General features: G+C 35.0%; 1 protein-coding gene and 1 non-coding gene across 3 annotated transcripts in view; both read right to left on the reverse strand.

Moving 5' to 3' along the window:
• The window catches only part of LOC149087774 (ATP-binding cassette sub-family A member 2-like), a 167,783-nt gene that overhangs the window by 95,974 nt on the left and 49,540 nt on the right, over positions 1–22,269 (reverse strand). For both annotated transcript variants that reach the window (XM_089231689.1, XM_089231688.1), the window contains exons 3-15: positions 20,442–20,535; positions 19,058–19,178; positions 18,768–18,925; positions 17,603–17,724; positions 16,771–17,076; positions 15,292–15,396; positions 14,198–14,299; positions 13,952–14,014; positions 13,434–13,679; positions 8,782–8,905; positions 7,145–7,266; positions 5,888–6,016; positions 3,593–3,854 (exon numbers count right to left, since the gene is read on the reverse strand). In XM_089231689.1, the coding sequence (XP_089087815.1) occupies positions 3,593–3,854; positions 5,888–6,016; positions 7,145–7,266; positions 8,782–8,905; positions 13,434–13,679; positions 13,952–14,014; positions 14,198–14,299; positions 15,292–15,396; positions 16,771–17,076; positions 17,603–17,724; positions 18,768–18,925; positions 19,058–19,178; positions 20,442–20,535 (1,954 nt within the window). The remainder of the gene's footprint in view (positions 1–3,592; positions 3,855–5,887; positions 6,017–7,144; positions 7,267–8,781; positions 8,906–13,433; positions 13,680–13,951; positions 14,015–14,197; positions 14,300–15,291; positions 15,397–16,770; positions 17,077–17,602; positions 17,725–18,767; positions 18,926–19,057; positions 19,179–20,441; positions 20,536–22,269) is intronic.
• On the reverse strand, positions 53–124 carry TRNAA-AGC (transfer RNA alanine (anticodon AGC)). Its single transcript has one exon. It is a non-coding gene; the product is annotated as a tRNA-Ala (tRNA).

Genomic DNA, 22,269 nt, shown 5'->3' on the forward strand with positions numbered 1-22,269 from the left:
GAAAGACTGGTTATTTGTGGAGATGAAGATTACAAGGAAGAAAATTCATCACTGCCCCCACGGGGACTCGAACCCCGGTCTCTCGCTTGCTGGACGAGTGCTCTACCATCTAAGCTATGGAAGCAGATAGAATATTTCAACCTTGGAGCATATATATATGTTGAAAGGCACCATACATGGACGTCGTCAACAATCAACTAATAGCTCGTGAATGACAAAGGCCAACCAGATGGCCATATGCATATAGAAACGTCCTCTCCACTTGTCAATACAAGATTCATCGAAAGACTGGTTATTTGTGGAGATGAAGATTACAAGGAAGAAAATTCATCACTGCCCCCATCTTCAATCTTCATCTCCACAAATAACCAGTCTTTCGATGAATCTTGTATTGACAAGTGGAGAGGACATTTCTATATGCATATGGCCATCTGGTTGGCCTTTGTCATTCACGAGCTATTAGTTGATTGATGACGCCGTCCATGTACGGTGCCTTTCAACATATATATACGCTCCAAGGTTGAAATATTCTATCTGCTTCCATAGCTTAGATGGTAGAGCACTTGTCCGGCAAGCGAGAGACCGGGGTTCGAGTCCCTGTGAGGGCAGTGATGAATTTTCTTCCTTGTAATCTTCATCTCCACAAATAACCAGTCTTTCGATGAATCTTGTATTGACAAGTGGAGAGGACGTTTCTATATGCATGTTATAGTTGATTTATCACGTGATATCAAAGATTTCTTAGCTGTTACTGAGGAGTGCGATGGGACAAATATGTTTGGTCTCGACAATTTACTGGTCAGTCCAAACCCAAAGACAATATAAGAACAACTTATCATCTATAATAGTGCTTTTCTCCCTAACCCTTTCAGACCTGAGCATTCATTTTTTTTTTCAAATTTTCAAAATGGTTTTGGTTTTTTGATACTCAAAAAATACATTAAAAATATAAACATCAGCAAATTTTTATTTTTTTCTTCATACATATATATATATATATATATTCAAGTTTTAAATTTTTTTTTCCATGAAAAAATAATTCATTTCATTAAATTTTTTTCAGTGAAGATGATGTAGGATATATTCATATTCACATTCAATTTTTTCAGAATTTTATTGCATAAATTCTATGTAATAAATCACACTTTTCTCTGAGGCACTTTCTCTTGGAAGCCATCTTAAAAAACCCCTGAAAGTTTAACTTGTGCCCTCTGATAAAAGCCACCCAAAGTTCATATTTGCCATTTTTATAACTCAAAACTTACACAATCCTTTAAGTCAAGAGCTTACTCCTTGAGATGAAAAGAAAAAGTGCTACAGTGAGAAAAAGCAATCCACACATTCGTGACACCAGGGTCTGAAAGGGCCTAAGGCAGTCCACAAAGATGGGGCAGATGAACTGCAGGCAGGCTTGGAAAATTTAAATCTAATTAAATGAGAATTATTCAATTGCATGCAATCAATTAGCGATGTCCCCATAGGTTCAAATTTAAAATTTGATACATATACTGCTGGTACATGAACCTTATAAACACATTTCTCAGGAAAATTTCTAAAAACTGGTGCATGAGTTTGCTAGTTGGATAAATGCACGTTGGAAAATGTTGTGTGTGTACAGTGCACCGCAAAAGTTTAAGACACTTACGAAATTTGTTCTTACATAAAAGAACACAAAATTATTGAATAATAAAGACTATCAGATCTCTCTCTTTGTAAAAATATTATTTGAACATTTGAGTATCAAAATCAATGCTGTAATTTTCAATAAAAATAACGTTTTGCAAAAAGGGTGAAATTTTTATTTTGGAAAAGTTTGCACACTATAAAGAATTTTTGTGATGCGTTGTCAAAATATGCAAATTTACCACTAATGACATCCACTCAGAATTTATATGTTTTACATTCAACAATATTAGTTTTTTGTGATGCCACAAGCTACAGCGGGCAGTTCTGAAAAAGTAAACAGAATATGGAAGTTGAAATCTGAAGGGTGGGCTGCTTCAGAAATTGTAGCTCTCTCACACAATGTTCTAAAATGTCTATTTACTGAGTATTATTTTGAAGGTGGTATATACAGTGTCCGAAATTGATCAAAAAGGCTGTGCATTACAAATAAAGGAGATGACAGAAGTATACAAAGGCTGGCATCTACGCAAAGGATGACAGCGCAGAAATTTAAAAGCTCATCTGGACTCGCAGTGCGAATGGATACAATGTATTTGATATGTGTACGAGAAACAAATATGGTATTATTTCGAAAAATCATGAAAAACCAGCTCTTGCACTCGGGTTTCAAGTTAAGCACAAAACACAAAGATTACAGTGAGCTTGTAAGCGTGTGCTACATGGGCCAAAATGGTATTCAGTTATTTTCAGTGATAAATAGAAGTGGAACCTAGCTGGGTCAGACAGATGAGAATATTTGCATGATTTGCGCAAGGAACCACAGACTAATGGTATTCATAGACAAGGTGGTGGTTCACTGATTGTTTCAGGCAGGTATCAATAGCCTCCCTTAGAGGTAGCCAAAATGCTCAGCATTAAATACAGACACTAAAGAATGATCTGGTAAGCCTCTAGCTGGGTTCCAGTGAGAGTTTCAACAAGATAATGCAGGTAGGTTGTAGTCATAGGTAGATCGTGCACTGAGCAGGTCGTGCAAAAGTCTAGTTTGATGTAAAAAATATTGAAGTTCCTGACTGGGCATCATGTGACCCTGCATCTCAAACCTATTTAGAATATTTGGGACATTTTATCGAGAGGTTTATGAAAATGTAATAGATAGTATTTCTCTGTAAAAGATCCTAGAGCTTCCATTGAGAGTTAATTGGCGTAATTTTAAGCCACAGATTGTGAAAGAATCAATTTCTTCAATGTAAACCTGTATCAACTTACTTATTGAGAAAATTTTAGAAAAATTTGTCTAACCTTTTGTGTCGATTGTTTTTGTTTATTTTGTCATTTTGTGCATAGTCTAGTCTTATTCTTTTGACAATAAAGTACATGTTCACCTTGATAAGTGATAATTTATTTGTCATTTTGCAATTAATAGTTTCCAGATACTGTGGGATCTCAACTAGCAGGGTAGATGGACATTGTATAGGATTGAATGGTCATTGTAGGTCGCTATATTGGAAGCAGGGCTGCAACTAAATGCTTGGTCCCCCGGGGCAAGTGCACATTTTGGTGCCTCCTTGTAATGTTGAAAGTAAGGTTCGAGAATGAAATTTGCGCCCCCTCTGGTCCAGCGCCCAGGGCACGAGACCCGTCTGCCCCCCCCCCCCCCAGTTGCGGCCCTGTCAACTAGTGGTCTAAACTTTTATGGTAAACTTTACATGTGTGTGACTGTACTTATGATGTCAAGATTATGCATGTTTCATGTTGAAAAAGTGCTGTCATCTGTTCTTCAAATTAATCTTAAGTTTTTAAAAATAAAGCAAAAAAAAAAAAAAAAAATTCATAACAGAGAAAAAGGTGTAAATATTTGGCTGTGTGAAGTAAGTTTTAGCTTTCTACCAATATTTCTTCCCCCATTATCTTAATATTGATAACAATGACTTCACAAAAACAAATTTAAGTATCAGTGACTCACTAGCAAGAACGGTGACATTATCAAAATAAGCCTGATGCTTAAAGTAATCAATAAGATCATCTTCGGTGCTGAATCCCTGGAACATATTTAGACCGAGTCCCGACATCAACGCTATCCAGCTGCAAGCAGCATTATCTATGGAATCGAGTTGCTGGATGAAAACCTCTTTGACAAAGATTGCAGAGCTGTCAGCAAATTGTCGAAGCTTCAAACTGTGGAACAAGTCTAGGAAAAGCGGATATTTATGCAGGTTGTCATGAATCTGGAAATACAATGTTAAAAATTGATTACACCTTGATTTTTCTTATGGAAATATAATTTTATCACAAAAATGAGAAACTTTGCCTGGTTTTAATTTATACAAATAATTGCCACGTTTTCAAGACAAATAAATTCAATTGGTCGAATGGTTGATCCGTTTCTGGCAACGTTCGCATTATTTTGATTATTCACATTATTTTCACATTATTACTATTTAAGTGTTTGTTTTTAAAAAAGCAACACACAATTCCGAATTGAATTTTCTTGAGGGATACTTCATCAGAACATGCCAGAATTTCCTCGTTAATGATGTAAGAAACACGCCACCTATTTCGTCAGCTTGGGCAGGTTTTATTAACCTCAGTCGTGACAAAACTTTCAACACTTTGCAACAGATGGCTCCCCAATTCGCATCCAAAGACCACTCGGACGCAGCAAATACAAAGGCGAACTCTTCGGACAACCAGACATAAACATCACCCCTCCACGACTCATTCGTGTGAATTCTGACCATGAGGTCCTGATGATGGCTGTCCATCAGCCGAAACGCGTCGATCATTCGACCAATTAAATTTATTTGTCTTGAAAACGTGGCAATTTTTTGTATAAAAGGAAATATAATTCTATGACAAGCACTTGTGTTCTCATACAGGGTTTGTGTAGAGGGATTGAGACATTTTTGAAAAATAAACATAACTATTCAATTTTTTTTATGCATAATTGATTTATTGTAATGAAGTTTTACATTATTAGCTCATATCATTTTTAGCTGTTTATGTACATATAAGTATGTAATCAAAAGATGTGAATTATACTTTTGAGAGTTTACTTGTACATTAATCACTAGTTCATCATGAATCATCCCATTTGAGCAATTATTTGAGGAGAAATGAACTAGTACAGATGCAGATGATGCCCTTTGCCCCAAAAGCTTTTCTAGAATTGACAATCGCTGTTGAAACCTTTCAATTATTGGTACCCTTATTCATAGCTTTAATTTGTATGTTATGGGTAAATGTGATAAATTGGTTATTATACATACTTATCAATCTTCTTGGTAAGTTCGATACATTTATCACTTTTTACTGCCGCATAGGTGTATGCAATATTTTCTGAAAGGGTAAATTGTTTTTTCTTCTGGGGGGGGGGGGCGCAGTTAAATTTTTTCCTGCAAAATAGCACTATAATCTCGGATCAAGGTGGGGGAAGAGTATTAACCCTAAAAAAAAAAAAAAGAAACCCTTTGAGTATGTTAATGCCAGCAAATATGCATAACACCTAAGTGTCTTTGGTAAATTTGACAAATACCAAAAACATTATCATTTTTACTAGCGATTGCGCATAATAACCAATTGTCATTGGCCAGTTTTATAAATTTATCACTTTTATCTGTGATTGCACATACCTTTGCATAATAGGTGAATTTGATAAATATGAAAAAAATGAGCCTAGTATGCATGATAACAGGCCCACAGCCAGAAATTTTGTTCGGGGGGACCACTTTCATTTCGGACAGGGGACCAAAGTGATAGAACAATAGATTTGGCTATCTTTTCCCTTTTTTCGGTCATTTTCTCACATAGAGTACCAGACCCCCAGAATTTCTTGGGGTTAATCTGCAGATTATAGGCAGGAACAGGGTAACAACTAGAAATGAGAATTTTCTTAGTTGCTTGCAAGGCCAGTGCCCATTTTGGCATCCCCATCCTTGTAATTTTTAATGGAAAAACAATAAACTCAGCACACAAGACACCAGATTTCCCCCTTTTCCCTAGTTTGGGGGGGGGGGGTCCCTGAGCAGGAAAATACAGTAACTATTATTCTCTTTCAACCACCTCATTAGGCAATTTGTCTTTGTATTCAAAAAATAAAGTGAAAATATTAACAGGAAAAGTATATATATATATTGAATTAGACGTAAGAAAAGAAAATTAAAAATAAATTTGTTTATAACAAAAATACTTTACAGTTGATCAGAAAAATTAAGTAGATTTATTTGAAATTAAAGAGCTAGAGAAGCATGCCAACAGTTACCTGCTTCAGAACTTCCAATGAATGATCAGTGCCGTTTTGAGCCAAAAAGTTTCTAATTTCATCGGACACATTCAACATTTTTCGAGCATATTGTGTCACAGTGTCTAACAGCTCAAATGTTTCATTTGCCTAAAAGATAAAAGGAAAAATAATATCAATTTTTATTTCTTAGTTTCATAAATTCAGGAGAAGGAAGCTCCGATTTACTATAGTAATATTAAAAGCTGATATATATATTCACACGTTTACAGATCAGAGCATTGTGCTAAAAATTACATGTACATTACAATGGGAAAATTATTTGATCAGCAGAATGAGTACATTATCAAGTGGACAAAAGTATGAGCATAGACGCCGGAACCTAGGGATGAGGCCATTTGAGCCCCCCCCCCCCCAATAATTTCTGAAAAACAATGTGTAATACACCTTCCTACTCCTGCGTATGTGTTTGAGTCTCGTATATACGGGACGATAAGCAACTTTCATCTCTCTGTAATGTATTCTTCATATCTGCACCTCTGAGTATGAGAATCTGAGAAGCTTTATTGACCCTTAAACTGCTTCTTACGCCAAAAGATGACGAGTTTAGTAAACTGCTGAATCACTCATTGAAGATTTGCGATACAGGTAAAAGAAAATTTCTCTTTCGCACATACAGAGAGAGAAGTATGTCTCCTCATACTTCTCATAAACTTTCGCAGTTTAATATTAAGGTTGTCGATGTAAAAATCAAGAAATTGAATTTTGGATGTTTTTCCTTCTGATTATAAGGATTGCATTATGCTCTGGGGTAATGTAATTTTGAAATGATGTCACTCTTGGCTATCATACAAGGGTTTGGACAATTGGCTTATATGAGAACGAATTTTGAAAAGAAAATTGATAAGTCAGTTGCCTAAACCCATGTATGAACAGCCAAGAGTGATATCTCCCTGCACGTTCCCATCTAGAGGCCAATGTCATATAGGAACTATTATCTGAGTCAAGTTTGACTGTCCATTGTACAGTCCGTTCAGTATATATACATATTTATATATGCTCTAAGAAAATAAAAATGTTTGCTGCTTCTGTAGCATAGGGGTCTAGCCCAATTGCTCAGATAGTGATGGTCGATTCCCTGCAAAAGTGTTATCTTTCCAAAATTCATCTTTAGATAAACCTGTTTGGATAATGTAACCATCCCCATTTTTATGGTTTACATTAATTTCATGCACCCAAATAATTATCCATAAATTTGATAATAGTTTTCATCCATACCTTTCTGATAATGTTATCTGCATCCGTGTTGTTGGGTGAATACAAAACCTTTGGGTTGCTGTACAGCACATGGACCAAGATTCCTAATTGCTCTTGCTGGTGCTTCGACATTCCTAGTTTGTCTAGAATGATTTTAAAATATGATTAATGATTTTATAATATCCCATTAAGGACTAGGAAATATATAATTCTAAATAATAATTTTGACATGTTAAATGTCTTCGTAAAATTGTAGATTTTATGAAGAATTATTATCATTATGAATTGTCGATTTTTGAATACAATACAAAAATTTTAATCCATCAATTATTATAAGGCAAAGCTCAAGAATGTTAGAATAAATTATTTTTCAATATTTAACTATATTAAACTTTAAATACAATACTTGTGGCAATAAACATATAATAAATATTTGTATAGTTCTTTTATTGATGATGTCTATGTTAGTATTCAAATGATTTTTCACACCCTTTACAAAAAGTTACCCTTTTACAAACGAAGAAAACCTTTACACACACATATCCTTCCTTATTTTTATATCCTTCCTGTCCTGTCCTATGAAATTTGGGAACCCCATACGCAAACCAATGTAGATAAGCTGGAATCTATTCCAGATAAATCTAGCCACTTCATTTCAAACTGCTGGTTTTCCTCTGTTTCTATCACAGAGCTCCAACTACAACTTAATATTCTACCACTTACCTCCCATAGATGTATCGTTCGACTAACCCTACTTTTCAAAATTATCCACTGCTATTTTAACTTCGAATCTATCAGAAAAATGTGAATGGAAGTGGCGATCATTCCCAAAAATTGAAATCTTTCCTTGCATCCTGACAGACTACTTTAAATTTTGTCCTTCTCCCCCCCCCCCCCGTACATGCATTTATAGATGTAAATGTAGTTTCTTGTTATTTGTACCACCTATTGTAATAGGTCAACAACCCTTAATGCGATTAATAAAATCTAATCTAGAATTATAGATTGGAGCAACCTTTCATCAAATATAGGGGAAAAAAAATCCTGGGATGGATAGGATGGACCATGAACTTTTAGCACACCGCCAATCGATTGCTTTTACAAGGGGACACCAGTATCTATTGGTGAGGGACAATGCAAGGCTATGGTTTTGCAGGGAACTTTTCTCTAATAAGGTTGTTAATAAATAGGATAGCTTACTCCCGGAGGTAGTAAATTGTAACACAATTGACACGTTCAAAAAGAAATACGATAAACATGTTGGGGTAAATCGAGAAGCTATCCATACTTAGAATAAGACAACCATAAGTATTCTTTATGGGCATTGTATAATATTTTATCATGCGTATATATTGTTTATAATTTTTGTTAATTGCATTTTTAATGGGGTTGCTGTATTTTTGAAATATATGACATCCATATTTTTATGGGCATCTTTTTCTCAGCCACCTCGTTGGGCATTTTGCCTGTTGTGGCATTGTATTTGTATTTGTATAAATACTATAGATTTTACTTCAATTTCTGATTTTGTATGCTGCATCAATCGTCTCCTCTGTCGAATCCCATCACCACTTCTATTGTACAGGCCTCAGCCAAGCAATATTGTATAAATAAATAAATATCATGTTACAAGTCAGAAGCATAGCTAAAATTCTCACCAAGATCTATTTCACTGCCATCTGAAGGAAGAGTATCGGGAAAATCCCCAACTTTGCCACAGATTGTTCTTTGCATTCCAAGCCATATTCTGAGTAAACCAAATTGTGGGTTTGGTTTTGAAGGCTGTACAGAAAAAGCACATAAATTATATTCATATTTATTAAAAGCATCTGTTAATAAAATGCTGAAAATCAATTTGTCCTCAATGTGCTTCAATTAAAAAAAAATTGTGTTTATCTTTGATCATTACATTACTTGAAGAATCTGTGAGAAAAAAAAAAAATCAGGTTATATTGCTTACAAAAGATTTAAAGAGATTTAAATTTCATCATATTCAATAGTGATAAATTATACTAAGCTAAAATTTTTTAATCTCTTCTCAGCCATCAGAATAACACCTTTTTCCAGAATATTAATATTTCAGGAATGAACTGCATTTTTAAAAGCAACAAAATGAGTTGAAAAAAAAAATACAGCAGATGATCGTTATAAAGACCCCACGTTACAGTGACTATTCCATTACAACAACTGGTAAGATAAGTCTGAAATGTTTTCATAGAACAACTATTACGTATGCTTTGCTTTCGATATAACGACCCTCCCAATATAATGTCTGTTTTTGATGGGATGGGGGGGGGGGTCGTCATATTAAGCATCAACTGTATATCTTTCTAAATTATCATTAAAATCTTCCATGAGCTGCATATGTAATGATTTTATCATACATCACAACCTGAAAAATCATATGTCCTTCTGTCTTTCCTAACTCAGTCATTTGTTCAATATTTTGGTAAGTAGCTCTCAAATCCAAATTGATTTCTCATTGAGATATTGGGACCTGTCAGTCAACTTTTATTGAATATATTTCTGTAGTTGGAATGTGAGTAAATGAATTTTTGACACATGACTTCGGCCATATGGAATGATGTTGCCTGTTAACAGGGCCGGTGCCAGGCATGAGGCAACGAGGTGGCCCTACTGTGGGATGTGCTGTCGTAGATCTCCATACTGTGCCCGGTTGAACACATGGTTGGAGCCCTGTCAACCTATTGGGAGGTATATTCATAGATCAAGAGCTTTGATTATAATCATCACCAGAAGAACAGCACCCGCACAACTCTGACATATAGCTTTAACTGAAATAATCACGATGATTATCATTCATTCATAGGGTGTTCAGATGAGTTGTCTGTGAATATCTCCAAAGTATGAAATCAAGCATCTATCTTCAATGGTTTAAGAGAGCACTATGACCCCCTACAAGGATAGGGCTGGCAGAGCTCTAGCAGGGAGGGGGGTGCCTGGGACCAACCTCATTGTTTTTCTTTTTTTTTACACTATAAATTCACTATAGAGGAGGCCCCACCAAAGACCTCAGTCAAGAGGGAGGGGGCTCAGATCCAGGATGGTGGAGAGAATGATGAGCACCGAGATGCATGCAATAAAAAGGAAAAATGTTATTGCATGAAAAATGCACATAGCCTTTTATTATACCTGCACAGATCTGTTTCTTTGCTCATAGAATTTTGATATCTGTGTAAAATGATAAATAGATACTGCCTTATACAAAATAGGGATTTTTTTTCCACGCAGCAAAAAAAACTCGGCCATACTTTGTAAACATATTCACCATGAAAAAATTGCATTTTTCTTAGAAATGTTTGTTTATAACCTGCTAAATGAGTAAAAATAAAATTTCATCAACAAAAATATGCCTTCCAGAAAATATTGAAAACAATTATACAGTACAGTATTATACTTACATGTGAGAAACGCATCCAATGAACTAGAACACCTCCCACCACCTATCAAATAAAACGTTTACAATTCTTCGATTGGCATTAGTAACTGGATTTTGATTAATGTGCCGCGTGAAAAAACAATATGACATGATATTAGTTAATATTTTATAAGTAATAATATCAGTTAAATTATCAAGTTTGCCTCAAAGTTTTAACAGTTGTTATTTGTAGGCAATGAAACAACGTTAATAAAACTTGCAAACTGTAGCTGTCCTTGGTTTTCATATTGTTTTTGATTGTAATCACAGAAAGCCTACGATAGCTATGCATTGCGAGTTTTACTAACAATGTTTTAGTACGTACAAATAACAACTGTTAAATAATGAAGTTTGCTTCAAAATTTTAACTAATATTATTAATAATATTGCTTATAAAATATTAACTAATATCATATCATATTACTTTTTTTATATGGCACGTTAATCAAAATCTGGTTACTAATTTCAATCGACGAATTGTAACAGTTTTATTTATAGGTGGCGTAAATGGTTCTAGATTATTGTCTTTTTCACATGTAAAATACAGGGTGCTTCTAAATTCATGGGACAAACTTTAAGAGGTGATATAAGACACCTAAATAAGCATTTTTGATGATAGAATGTGCTGTCGAATTACAATAGAGAAGGCGGTAGAGGGTGTTTTTGGAGAACGATTTGCAAATTTTTTCAGACAGATTCACTGTGATATCTACTACCATTCATTCGAGGGTGCATATGCACCTTAAATTCTACCACATGACTTGTGGTAGAATTTCATTACCAGATTGTACCATGAGAAGACCCACCACATTACAATACCCTATGCCCTGGTCACAAGCATTAGAGTATGCAAGATCAACCTTTAGAGTAGGAGGGGGAGGCACATTGGATTTGGGGAGCACAAGGAAACTCTCCCAGAGAAATATTTAGCTACTAACAAAAAAGCATTTTAAATTAACAGATGTTGATAAAGATAACATACGATACAAAGGTATTTTCTTTCGATATTTTAATTTTTTTAGTGAAGAATTTAGAAATATTTAAAATTTTTGATCATCTTGGGGAGGGTACGGGCCTCCTATGTTCTCTCCTGTGTACTACCCCCTCCAGTCCGAAACATGAACTCAGGGCTGTTACTTCATTGCGACGTATAAATAAAAAGGTAGGGGTAAAACTTATCTTTATGCTACACAACCTAACAACATGTAAGCATCATAATGTGGAGAATCACGATTTTAAAAGCTAAGGAATGAGGAGAGCATTTCTTGGATTTTCAATAAATGCATTTCGTCTCTTTGAATTCAGAAAAAGTATATAAATTTATCAATTTTCATGTTTTCTCTTAAAAATGCGCAAAAACACATTTGTGATACTTGATTGAATAAAATTTTTCTTCAAATTATTTTTAGTAAATTTTACGTAGAATTTTAATGTGTTATATATGTGCCAAATAGCTCAACTAATTCTTTGAAGGGCAGACATTTTTCCAAAACCCATAGAAAAAAATGTAAACAAGTGTGCCCACTATGAGACCATTCTTCCCCTTCAAAGAAGAATCATTATATTGATTTGATGTATTCACTCCATCAGAACGTTTTTATTTAGGAAATTCTCTCATGACATCTTAAATTATCAATGCTGCATATGCCCATCCCCCAAGGGGGTCATGACCAACAATTTGGGAACCACTACTATTGAACCAGACATGCACCTCGTCCATATTTCTCTGCGGAACTTCTAACGAACTGGTACATGTTGGAATGTGTGTATATGTGTAATGAACCTGATGTGAAGTTTGTTTATGTGTAACGCTTGTCATGTGTAGTGCTTACATCTGCCATCAATTTTCCAAACTATGAGTGAAGTGTAATGATTGAATAACTATATTGTTGTAGGCTTGTTGTTCTCTGTTGCAAGACTTTTTAACGGGAAGATCGGCTCGCATTCGCGCCTCAAAGTTGGGAAACCACTGTATCAAGGTATTATTCACCTGAGGCAGCAGAATTTCTAGAACCGGCCCTGCCTATCTGCCACATTTAACAATTAGACTCATATACAAATGTATATGAATAGTAGAGTATGGGAGCAAAAGGGGTTTTTTTCCTTTCAGTGTTTTATGGGGCAAAGAGCCATAAAGTAATGCTGCACTTATGGAGAGGAAAGGGTTTTCGTGAATAATTTTTTAAGAAAACACTTGTTTATGTGAGTAAGAAATTCTTCTATCAAACAGAAAATTAATTTAAAAAATACTAACCAAGAATTAATAAAGGTGTATTAATCATTGAATTAACAATGGGAAGTATAAAAACAATTGTCTATGGTGTTCCTGAACTGTTTAAGAAAAATTGGGGGGGGGGGTGACAGCACCCATCCAGACATACAATATTTAGAATGGAATATATGATCGCAATTCACTCAAAGTGTCAGAAAAGCATAAAGTAAATTGTTCATGTTGAAATTTCAACAGTGAAAAAAAGAGGCAATAAAATCATGTTTCACAATCCAGTGTAGATCAGCTACAACTATCGATGGTGCTACATCTCACAAGAAATTTGCATACAGCAATCGATTAACCGTTATGTTCTGAAGAAGTACTGCTTCTTTTGAAGACCAGAAATGATGTCAGAAGTGAAGGTTTATGGTTGTTGGACATGTTTATAAGTTTAGTTTTTCCAACATTCTGAGTGGATTATGACACTAGGTTACATTGCAAATATTGTTCATCTTGATGGGGGTGTACCACCCTTCCAATTTTTTTCCCAAGCAGTTTACAAACACCCAGTAGATCAAAAGAAGTACTTGGCTACAATTCTTATTCTTGGAGCTACATGCGAATGAAGTTTGAGTAAAAATTAGTTTTAAATGAAGCACCTTTTTCTTTTTTTTAAAATCATCTTCATTATTGTCTTCATCATCTCTTCCCTCTTGATCAGTGCCATCATCATTGCCATCAATATTTTCATTAGTGGTGCCACTGGTTGCAGAACTGCTGTCAATATCAGTCTCGTTAACAGATAATACAGTGTCATTCAATGCATTACAAGCATCTTGTGGAAGGGAAGATGCTAGCTCACTCAATTCTTTCAGAGTCGTCTCAAATTCATTGAACTTGATCAGCTAAATTTAAGAGGGAAAATGCGGTTATTTCAATTATTTGAAAGAAATTAAACTTATAAAAAGCATCTAAGTGATTAAACTGTTAAAAAAAATGAACTAATTATTCCGCCTGCCTAAGTTTGAATCCTGGTTCAAGCATGGATTGGTACTATGGTACAACTAACTACTATTGGTACAACTAACACTAATGAATTCCTTGGACAGATCTTACGGATCTCTTGGGAATACGTGAGAAGGTTACATTATTTATTTATTTAAAATCCAAAACTCACATCATAAGTTAATTTTCTCAGCCTCTGTTGAGCAAGAGTGATATTCCATTCATCTAAATGTAGCTGAAAATGAGCGATATGAAATAAATTAGTGAAAACCCACCTTCACTGAAGAAACATTATTTCAAATAAATAGGTAATATTGCAAAACATGAAAATATTTTCTCCAATAAATTTACGAGGCATAATATGAATTTTAAGCATTGAACAACACTCCAAATAAGAAAAAAAAAAGACATTTCTTACTAGACTTCTGATTTTTTGCACATCGACATGCTCTTTCAATAGAAAAGATAAAGCTACCATCTGTTCTTGATTTAGCTTACAGAAAGCAGATTGGAAGTCTACCTGAACAAGGGGGAAAAAGAAAAGGAAAATAATGCACGGACATAAATTTATAGACAGAGTCACAACTAGTGGGGCGCAGGCAGATCTGCTGCCCCAGGTGCTGAACCAAAAAGGGAGATGAATTCACCCTTTTGCAGCTTCTTCTACATGGCATGGGACGCCAAAATGCTGGTTTGCCTCAGGGAATAAAAGTATCTAGTTGTGACCCTGTTCATAGAGAAACACATTTAGTATCAGCACTACAATAAAGTCTATTGAATGTAACCTACTAATAAAACTGCTATTCAATATACCACAGTAATACCCTGACTTGTGTCCTCTCGAACCCTCCCCCGTCATCCAGCATTTATGTTATCTTGTCCCAAAAACTATTTTTTGCTCCACTGCATGCTTTTTTGAACAAAGTTGGAAGGCTTTTTAATCAATTTCTTAGAGAAAAGTGTTGCTTTATACAAAAAATAATTTCCCTGTTTTTAATCAGGGGTTCCCTTGTGCCACATTGCAATGCACTGAAAATATGCATTTTAGCTCAACTCCCTATATTTTTCTGCAATTTTTTTTTCCAGGCACAAAAATCTAGAAATAGAGCAGTTTTCTTTCTGCACTGTATCTAGGGATTAAGTTCAAGTCTATATTTACTCCCAAAGATTTTCTATGCTTCTTTTAATCATAAACTTTACCACATATCAGTAACATGCATACCATACCAGGTTACTTTTACTTCAATATCATTAAAGTTATGTAAAGGAGAAACAAAATTCAAATTTTTTGATTTAAATCAATGATTAAAAAAAATCAAGTGATTTAAATCGTGATTTTTAAACATGATTTAAATCAGCGTACCCTGCTGCAAATTTACCTCCCTTCTGCTCCTCAGGAAAGTAGGGTGTTACGATTGGAAAGGTTTTTACCTCAACTTCAATAAGTACGTCAGTAAGTCAGGGTATCATTGATTTATTTCTTATTGAAAAATAGAAAAATTATGAGCTCACTAAATTCTGGGTATTTTTCGAAGTTTCATTGAATGATAAAATAGATGGTAGACCAGCATTTTCACACATAACTTTCTTCAGGCCCGCTGGTGATAGGATGATATCCTACAAAGAACATCCATATTTCAGGTATAACATATGTATAATGAGCGAAAACTCAAAAGGCATACACGAAAAGAATCTCAAGAACAAGTAAAACATGTGAAAGATATTGAAAAATTATTAAAATAAAACACATATGTTAACCAATGGTTCTTAATCAGGAGTCCACTGATTTCTTGGGGATATTTTTGGACAGGTTTTATAGAGTCTGAGTTTGGATGAAAAAACAGTTGATTTATGCTTTATTGCTTAACCACCCCATGTGTTTCTCATCTTTAGGGGTAATGGTAGAACACATGGGTCTAAAATTGCATATTTTTGAAATAGCTCTAATACATAGCTGCCATCTCTCCCACTTTGAGTTTACATACACATAATATTAATTTATCCCTCACTCATAGTGCATAATTTTCATATAAAATAATTATAAATATTACGTAACATAAAAATTCCAGTGTGAAGTAAAATAAGAATGCGTAGTAAAAACCTCAGATTACGAGTAACTTGGTTTATGAGCAAGACGAGAAAAAAAAAAACTCAAACAGATGTCATGGCAGACATTCATTTTGTAAAACAGAGTACATAAAGTAATCTCTTTTAGTTATCTGAATGAAAGACTAAATTAAATAGAAATATATTTTTGTGCATATGCATATTAATGAAAAATTGCAGAAGTTTATGAGTCTTTGTTTGACTTAGACCCAGATTAAGATATCAATGACTACGGGAGTGGTATCCATGAAAAACTGTCTAATCCTCTTGTTGAGTGTTAAAGTTAGCGGTAAACCCTTTTGTATCTCACTCCTGTATGGGAAAAGAATTGAAAACTGCTCCTCTTATCTTTTTTCCCCTTCATGTCATATATGTTATCAATACCACTAATTTTGGCAAGTTATCTCTAGTACTTCAACTGTACATCATCTAAATTTGTTGCTTGAAGGCCTGTATATAAAAAGGCTAATGTATTGTTTCGAAAAATCAGTTCCTTCAATACAGAATATAAAGCAAAATAGAATAAAATAAATCACCCTGTACTGTATATTTGAAAAGAATCATGGCTAACGTGAGGGAGACGGTTGTGGAATGAATCATTTGAGTTTCCTTTATTTCTTATGGGAAAGTATAATTTTTTTAACAAAAACTATCATACCAATCTCATGAATAGAGTTACTACGTTTGTTGTATCGATGTGTTTGGTGCAGAAAATCTTTCCAATTAATGTACCACATAATGTTATACTCGGATTGTCATGCAGCATTTTAAGAAAAAATTTTCACCATATATTTCTCTCTTTTTGAGTAAGAAAAAAAAGAAGAGAAAATGGCAATGAGAAACAAAACACCAATAACAAAACTTAGTGATGTCAGAAGTATTCACCTTGAGCTCTTTGGCAATAGCTTCAATGTCGACATTAGTGACATCTGAGGAAGACTGAGAGTCAAATATTCTTTGGATGGTGTTCCATGAAACTGGTGCCTGCTTCTGATGCCTCTCCAGGAAAGCAAGAAAGTCGTACAACTGTTCTATAGAACCTCTGTAATTAGGAACTACATCTAGATGACTAGAAACTGCCATCACAGCTTCATCGATGGTCACTTCCCTCGCTCTTCTCTTTGGGGATTTTGTTTTAGAGTCTAATAGCATCGAAGCATCAGGATACTTCCCAAACAGCAAATAGTAAAGCTATGAAAGAAATAAATAAACCAGGAATTATTCAACCACTTCCTTTCAGCTTAATTCTTAAAATCCTTTTTTCCCACTTCAAAAACAAATTCAAAATTTATAATCAGGATCAGGTTGGAAATAATCTGTTAATTTTTTTTTTTTCAACAGTACCCAAAATTTTCACATTATGAGCAATATTGTTGCAAGCAACTCATTATTGAGCAACTCATGCATTAAGCAAGCAACTCATTATTGAGCAACTCATGCATTAAGCAAGCAACTCATTATTGAGCAACTCATGCATTAAGCAAGCAACTCATTATTGAGCAACTCATGCATTAAGCAAGCAACTCATTATTGAGCAACTCATGCATTAAGCAAGCAACTCATTATTGAGCAACTCATGCATTAAGCAAGCAACTCCTTTTACAAAAAAAGGAGAAAATATAAGAAACATAAATTTAGTGGAAAAGCAAGCACAATATCGAAATAAATTACTATAATACTCACAATTTTTTCATAAAAATTTTACTCTTATATTTACCTTCTCTGCATCCAGAGATGAGTCGAGCAGGACATTCAACCCATCTGATGGGAGAGAAAAATTATGCACCAAAATATCGGCAAAATGTGACTGGTTTTGTATAAGATCTCCAAGATGGGTTTCTGAAAAAAAAATAATTTTTAAACAGATCTTTCATATTCAAAATTAATTTGCACTAAAATTTGAAAATAACTGATTTTTTTTTGTGTACACAGAAAAACACCCTATTTATATTATAAATTATTAGATTTTTTTGATTAGTTAAAATTGGAGTAGAGGATAGAGTGGTTGTTCACATCAGTGGTTTTCATAAAGGGGGGGGGGTCTGTGAGAGATTATTAAGGGGGGGGCCGAATGAATTGCTAAAAATTTACATACCCAGTCAGGCATGTAACATAAAATATATAGTATACCTGAATCAGTATTCTATATGCCAGCATATGGTAAAAAAAAACCATCAACAGTCAAAATTTTTAACATGTTTTGGGAATATCAAGCAACAGATTTGTCTTTGGGCATGTTCAGCCATGGTCTGCAGAAATGAGTTTCTCAACCGAGCAGAAGTTAAAATGAAAATTAAAAGAGACTGTGGCATAGAGCATAAGGCATATATGCTCAATCCGTGGCCCTCGAAGTCATCTGATGTGGCCCGCGACCTCAAACCAAATTTTGCAAAAATGAACTAAGCGGAACATTTAGAGTCACTAAAGGGAGCCGTGCTGTATTTACAGGGTATTTGAGTGAACCGCGACACAGAGTTTTAGATCACTTAAGTGACGAATGGCATAGTTCCAGAGCCCTAAAGCATCCCGCTGTACATTTACACATCCCCTAAGCGGACCGCGGTACAGTTCCACATCACTCAATTTACCCGCAAAGTTCCAGATTACTGAAGTGGCCCATGTCACATTTCAACACGAGGCAAGTGTGGTTCACGACACATTTCCAGACTAAATGGCCCACACTCTCCTAAAGGTTGAGCACCCTTGTCGCAAGGGGTCCTTGGTTCCCTCAATGTTGCGTATCTGTGGTAACTACTCGTTGAAAACATTGCGAAAGAACATCCTTGTCAGAGATGACAATTTCCTCCTGCAGAGGACCTAAAATAAATGAAAAATATCTCGTATTATTATTATAGTTAAGGTTTAGAGGTTCAAACTCCTACCAGCTGCTTCTCTAAAACAATCGTGAACAGCGACAGGATCCTCTATGATCGACTTGTATATGTGAGGAATTTCATCCATGTCACTTGGAGTGAAATCTGGCTGAAAGAAGTTGTTCTTTTCCGCAACGTTATTCAACTTTTGAAGGAAATCTGTGACCCTGCAAAAGTAAGAAAAGGAACAAATTTGATCTTAGTTCCCACTAAAAAAAATAATTTGTTTTTGAATACATTAATAGAGTGTTATTGTACAAGCATGATCAATGAAAATATCACAAAAAGGATAACATTACGTGCTGTTAGGGAAATTCGTAAATCCATCCCAAGTTTCGTTATTACGAACACCATTATCACAGAATGCTTGCATTACAGCTATCACACCAGCGGAAGGCAGAGGGAATGCAGAAAAATTCACTGAAAATATTCAAAATAGAAAAGGAGGGGGGGGGAATAAAAGATGAATGAGATGCAGCTTTGTTACAAACTGCAGAATTAAAATTGTTATGAGCATAAGGGGATATATCATTATGTGCAGTGGATCCTGCCTCTTAACGCCCGGGGGGGGGGGGTGTCCGCAAAGATATCTAGTTGAAATTTCCGGGAGTAAGAATGTAAATATTTGCCTGGTAGGGCCTCAGAAAAATCACTTGGCCCGGGGACCCATGATGCTATTAAGAGATATTCCTACTCAGAATATTTTCTCATTTAGTACGACTTATTTTCGTGGTCCTAACTCTTACTCATGGATATTTCTAGTTTGAAGCGTTTCCTCACTTACGTTTCTTCATGACGGTTGTCTGAAAAACGTTTAAAGTGGGATTCACTCTTTATAGGAATAAAAACCGATAATGCCACTTTTTTTCCTTTTTTGAAGCATACACAGCTCTGGTCTATGGACACAGAGGCAATTTATAATCATTTTGCTTTTCAAAGAGATGGCCATGTCAAAACTAGTTAACCATGAACACACGCACACGGGGCTAGTCTTAAGCGCACTAGGGCCCTGAGCATCACCTGAGTACTAGAGCCCTTAGCATCACTGGGCCTTGGGCAGAGTGATTTCTCTGAGGTCCCCTACCTAGCGAGACATGTTCACTTTGGAAGATTTTAGCCAGCTATAATTTTTACGAGGTCCCCTCTGCAGTGTGCACTCGAGGCTCCCGGGCACGAGCCCATGCGTTAAGACGGCACTGATCGTGGATACTAACTGTACATTTTTATATGGGAGTTCCATGCATGTAAGTGTTCAGGGGAGAGGCTATCATCTATCTTCTAAAGATGAAACTGGCAGCAAATGAGAGCAATTTTAAAACGTTGTAAGGACTGTTAATCGCTAGGTAAGGCGAGGTTTTCCAATATTGTCACTGAATAAATGAAATATTTGCGTAATTCCATTGAATAAGAACACAGTAAAAACTCACTTTTGCGGACACTTGAGGGACAAAAAATTCATCCGTAAAAGAAAGGGCGACTGTTAATCAGGGGTTTAAAATGCATACTTTTATTGTACAAGGGGATATTGCTATTTGGCCGTAAAAGAGGGGTGACCGCATCTGAGGGGGGGGGGTGTCCGTTAAGAGGGTTTTAGGTTTTACTGCACATACCAATGAAAATAAGTCGGAGAGCAAAATGAACTGAGCAATGAAACAAATACATTAATTAGACTTGTATACTTACATGACCTAACTGGATATGCAGGTTGTTTTTTTCTTATACCCAAAAGGATAAAAAAAAGGACTAGAGGGATGAATAATTCAAAAACTAGCACCACCTGGAATGAAAAGTGTATAAAAAAACACAATTATTTAGGATGAATGCTTAGTTTGATGTAAAAAGTATAAGACCGCCATTATAAAAATAAATGTAAATACATAATTAAAAGAAGTAAATCACATAAACGAATGTTTATCCAGAAAACTGAATTAAAAAAAAGTAAAATATGAGATATACAAGCTTAAATAAACCAAGATTAATTAATGAATAGGCAATATTTCATCAGAAAAATATTTTTATTTTTTAACATTCAACACTCACGAAAAGCTAAAGATCGATCCAATCTAATTAAACCAGATGATTCATTCAGTAGAATTATTATTACTAATCATTTTTATTTTACTTTTTTTTTTGCATTCACTGTACTCATTGAAAATCCAGTGTCAAAAAACGTAAGGAAAATGTACTGTGTACAAGTGTTTATAATGATGGCGTTTTTCGAAATTTTGGGACATGGGGTTTCCAAAGGAGAGATGCTTATGATTGATATTTTGAAATTTTCGGAGATATATGACCAATACCGGCTGATTGTGAATTCCTAAGTTTAAAAACTTTAAATTGAATGCGTACACACGGAAGGGGGGGGGGGCGAAGTCTGTTTACAAAAAAGCCAAGCTTATAAAATAAATTTAACCATTCCCAGAGCTGCCTTTAGGGAGGGGTGTGAGACAGATGCGACAAGCCCTGAGGTTTCGGGGGGGGGGCACACTTACAGTAGCAGAAATGAAAAAAATAAATCGAATCCCGTTATAACGAACTCTAAGAGGCTGGAGAAATCACTTCGTTATAACGAAATTTCATTATAAAGGAATTTTTTCCAGGTTTTTGCATTGTTCCTATATGAACTTATCTGGGGGATCAGAAAAATGTTTGTTAAAACGAGATTTTCGTTATATCGGTATTCGTTAACACGGGATTCGACTGATATATATACACACATATATCAGATAACTTTTTTTTGTCTTAAACAAGCTGTTTTTTACTTTAACAACAAGGTGTCTTTGTCTTTAACTTCAACTGATACGATTCTAGAATTTTCATCAATTTTGGAATTATTTCTCTCATAAATTATGAATTTTCATCGATTCTCACATTTTTCTTCAATCAATTCTGAGATTTTCATCAATTCTGAGATTTCTTTCATCAATTCTGAGATTTTCATCAATTCTGAGATTTTCATCAATTCTGAGATTTTCATCAATTCTGAGATTTTCATCAATTCTGAGATTTTCATCAATTCTGAGATTTCTTTCATCAATTCTGAGATTTCTTTCATCAATTCTGAGATTTCTCCCCTTTTTTTTCACCAGGGATTTTTCCCTTTGATTAATTCTTAATTTTCATTGGTGCTAGAATGATATCTTTCAATCATTTCTCATTTTTAATTCATCAAATTTAAAGTTTTCATGAATTCTCAGATCATCAGGCCCTAATTTTCATTAGTTTTGAAATTATTTAGGAATCTATGGATGCCGATTCCCCTCCCCCACAAAATATATGAAATCGGGGGCTAAGAATCCCCGAAATTATTTTCGCACTTGGCTCCGCATCTGATAAGGGCAGCCTTGGCCATTCCAGAAAAGTGATCCAGAAAAAAAGAAACCGACGTTTCAAGTGAAATCGGGGCAACTAACAGCACGTCATGACATGACAGAGTTGACTCGATAAAAAAACTGAATGTCGCTTCTCTGCAATCATTTACACTTCGCCAAGAAACGTGAATCGAGTATCG

This window comes from Pholcus phalangioides, unplaced genomic scaffold, assembly GCF_987345545.1.
Source record: "Pholcus phalangioides strain wild (caught in Gottingen) unplaced genomic scaffold, Ppha-v1.0 ptg000004l_1, whole genome shotgun sequence".
NCBI lineage: Eukaryota > Metazoa > Arthropoda > Arachnida > Araneae > Pholcidae > Pholcus > Pholcus phalangioides.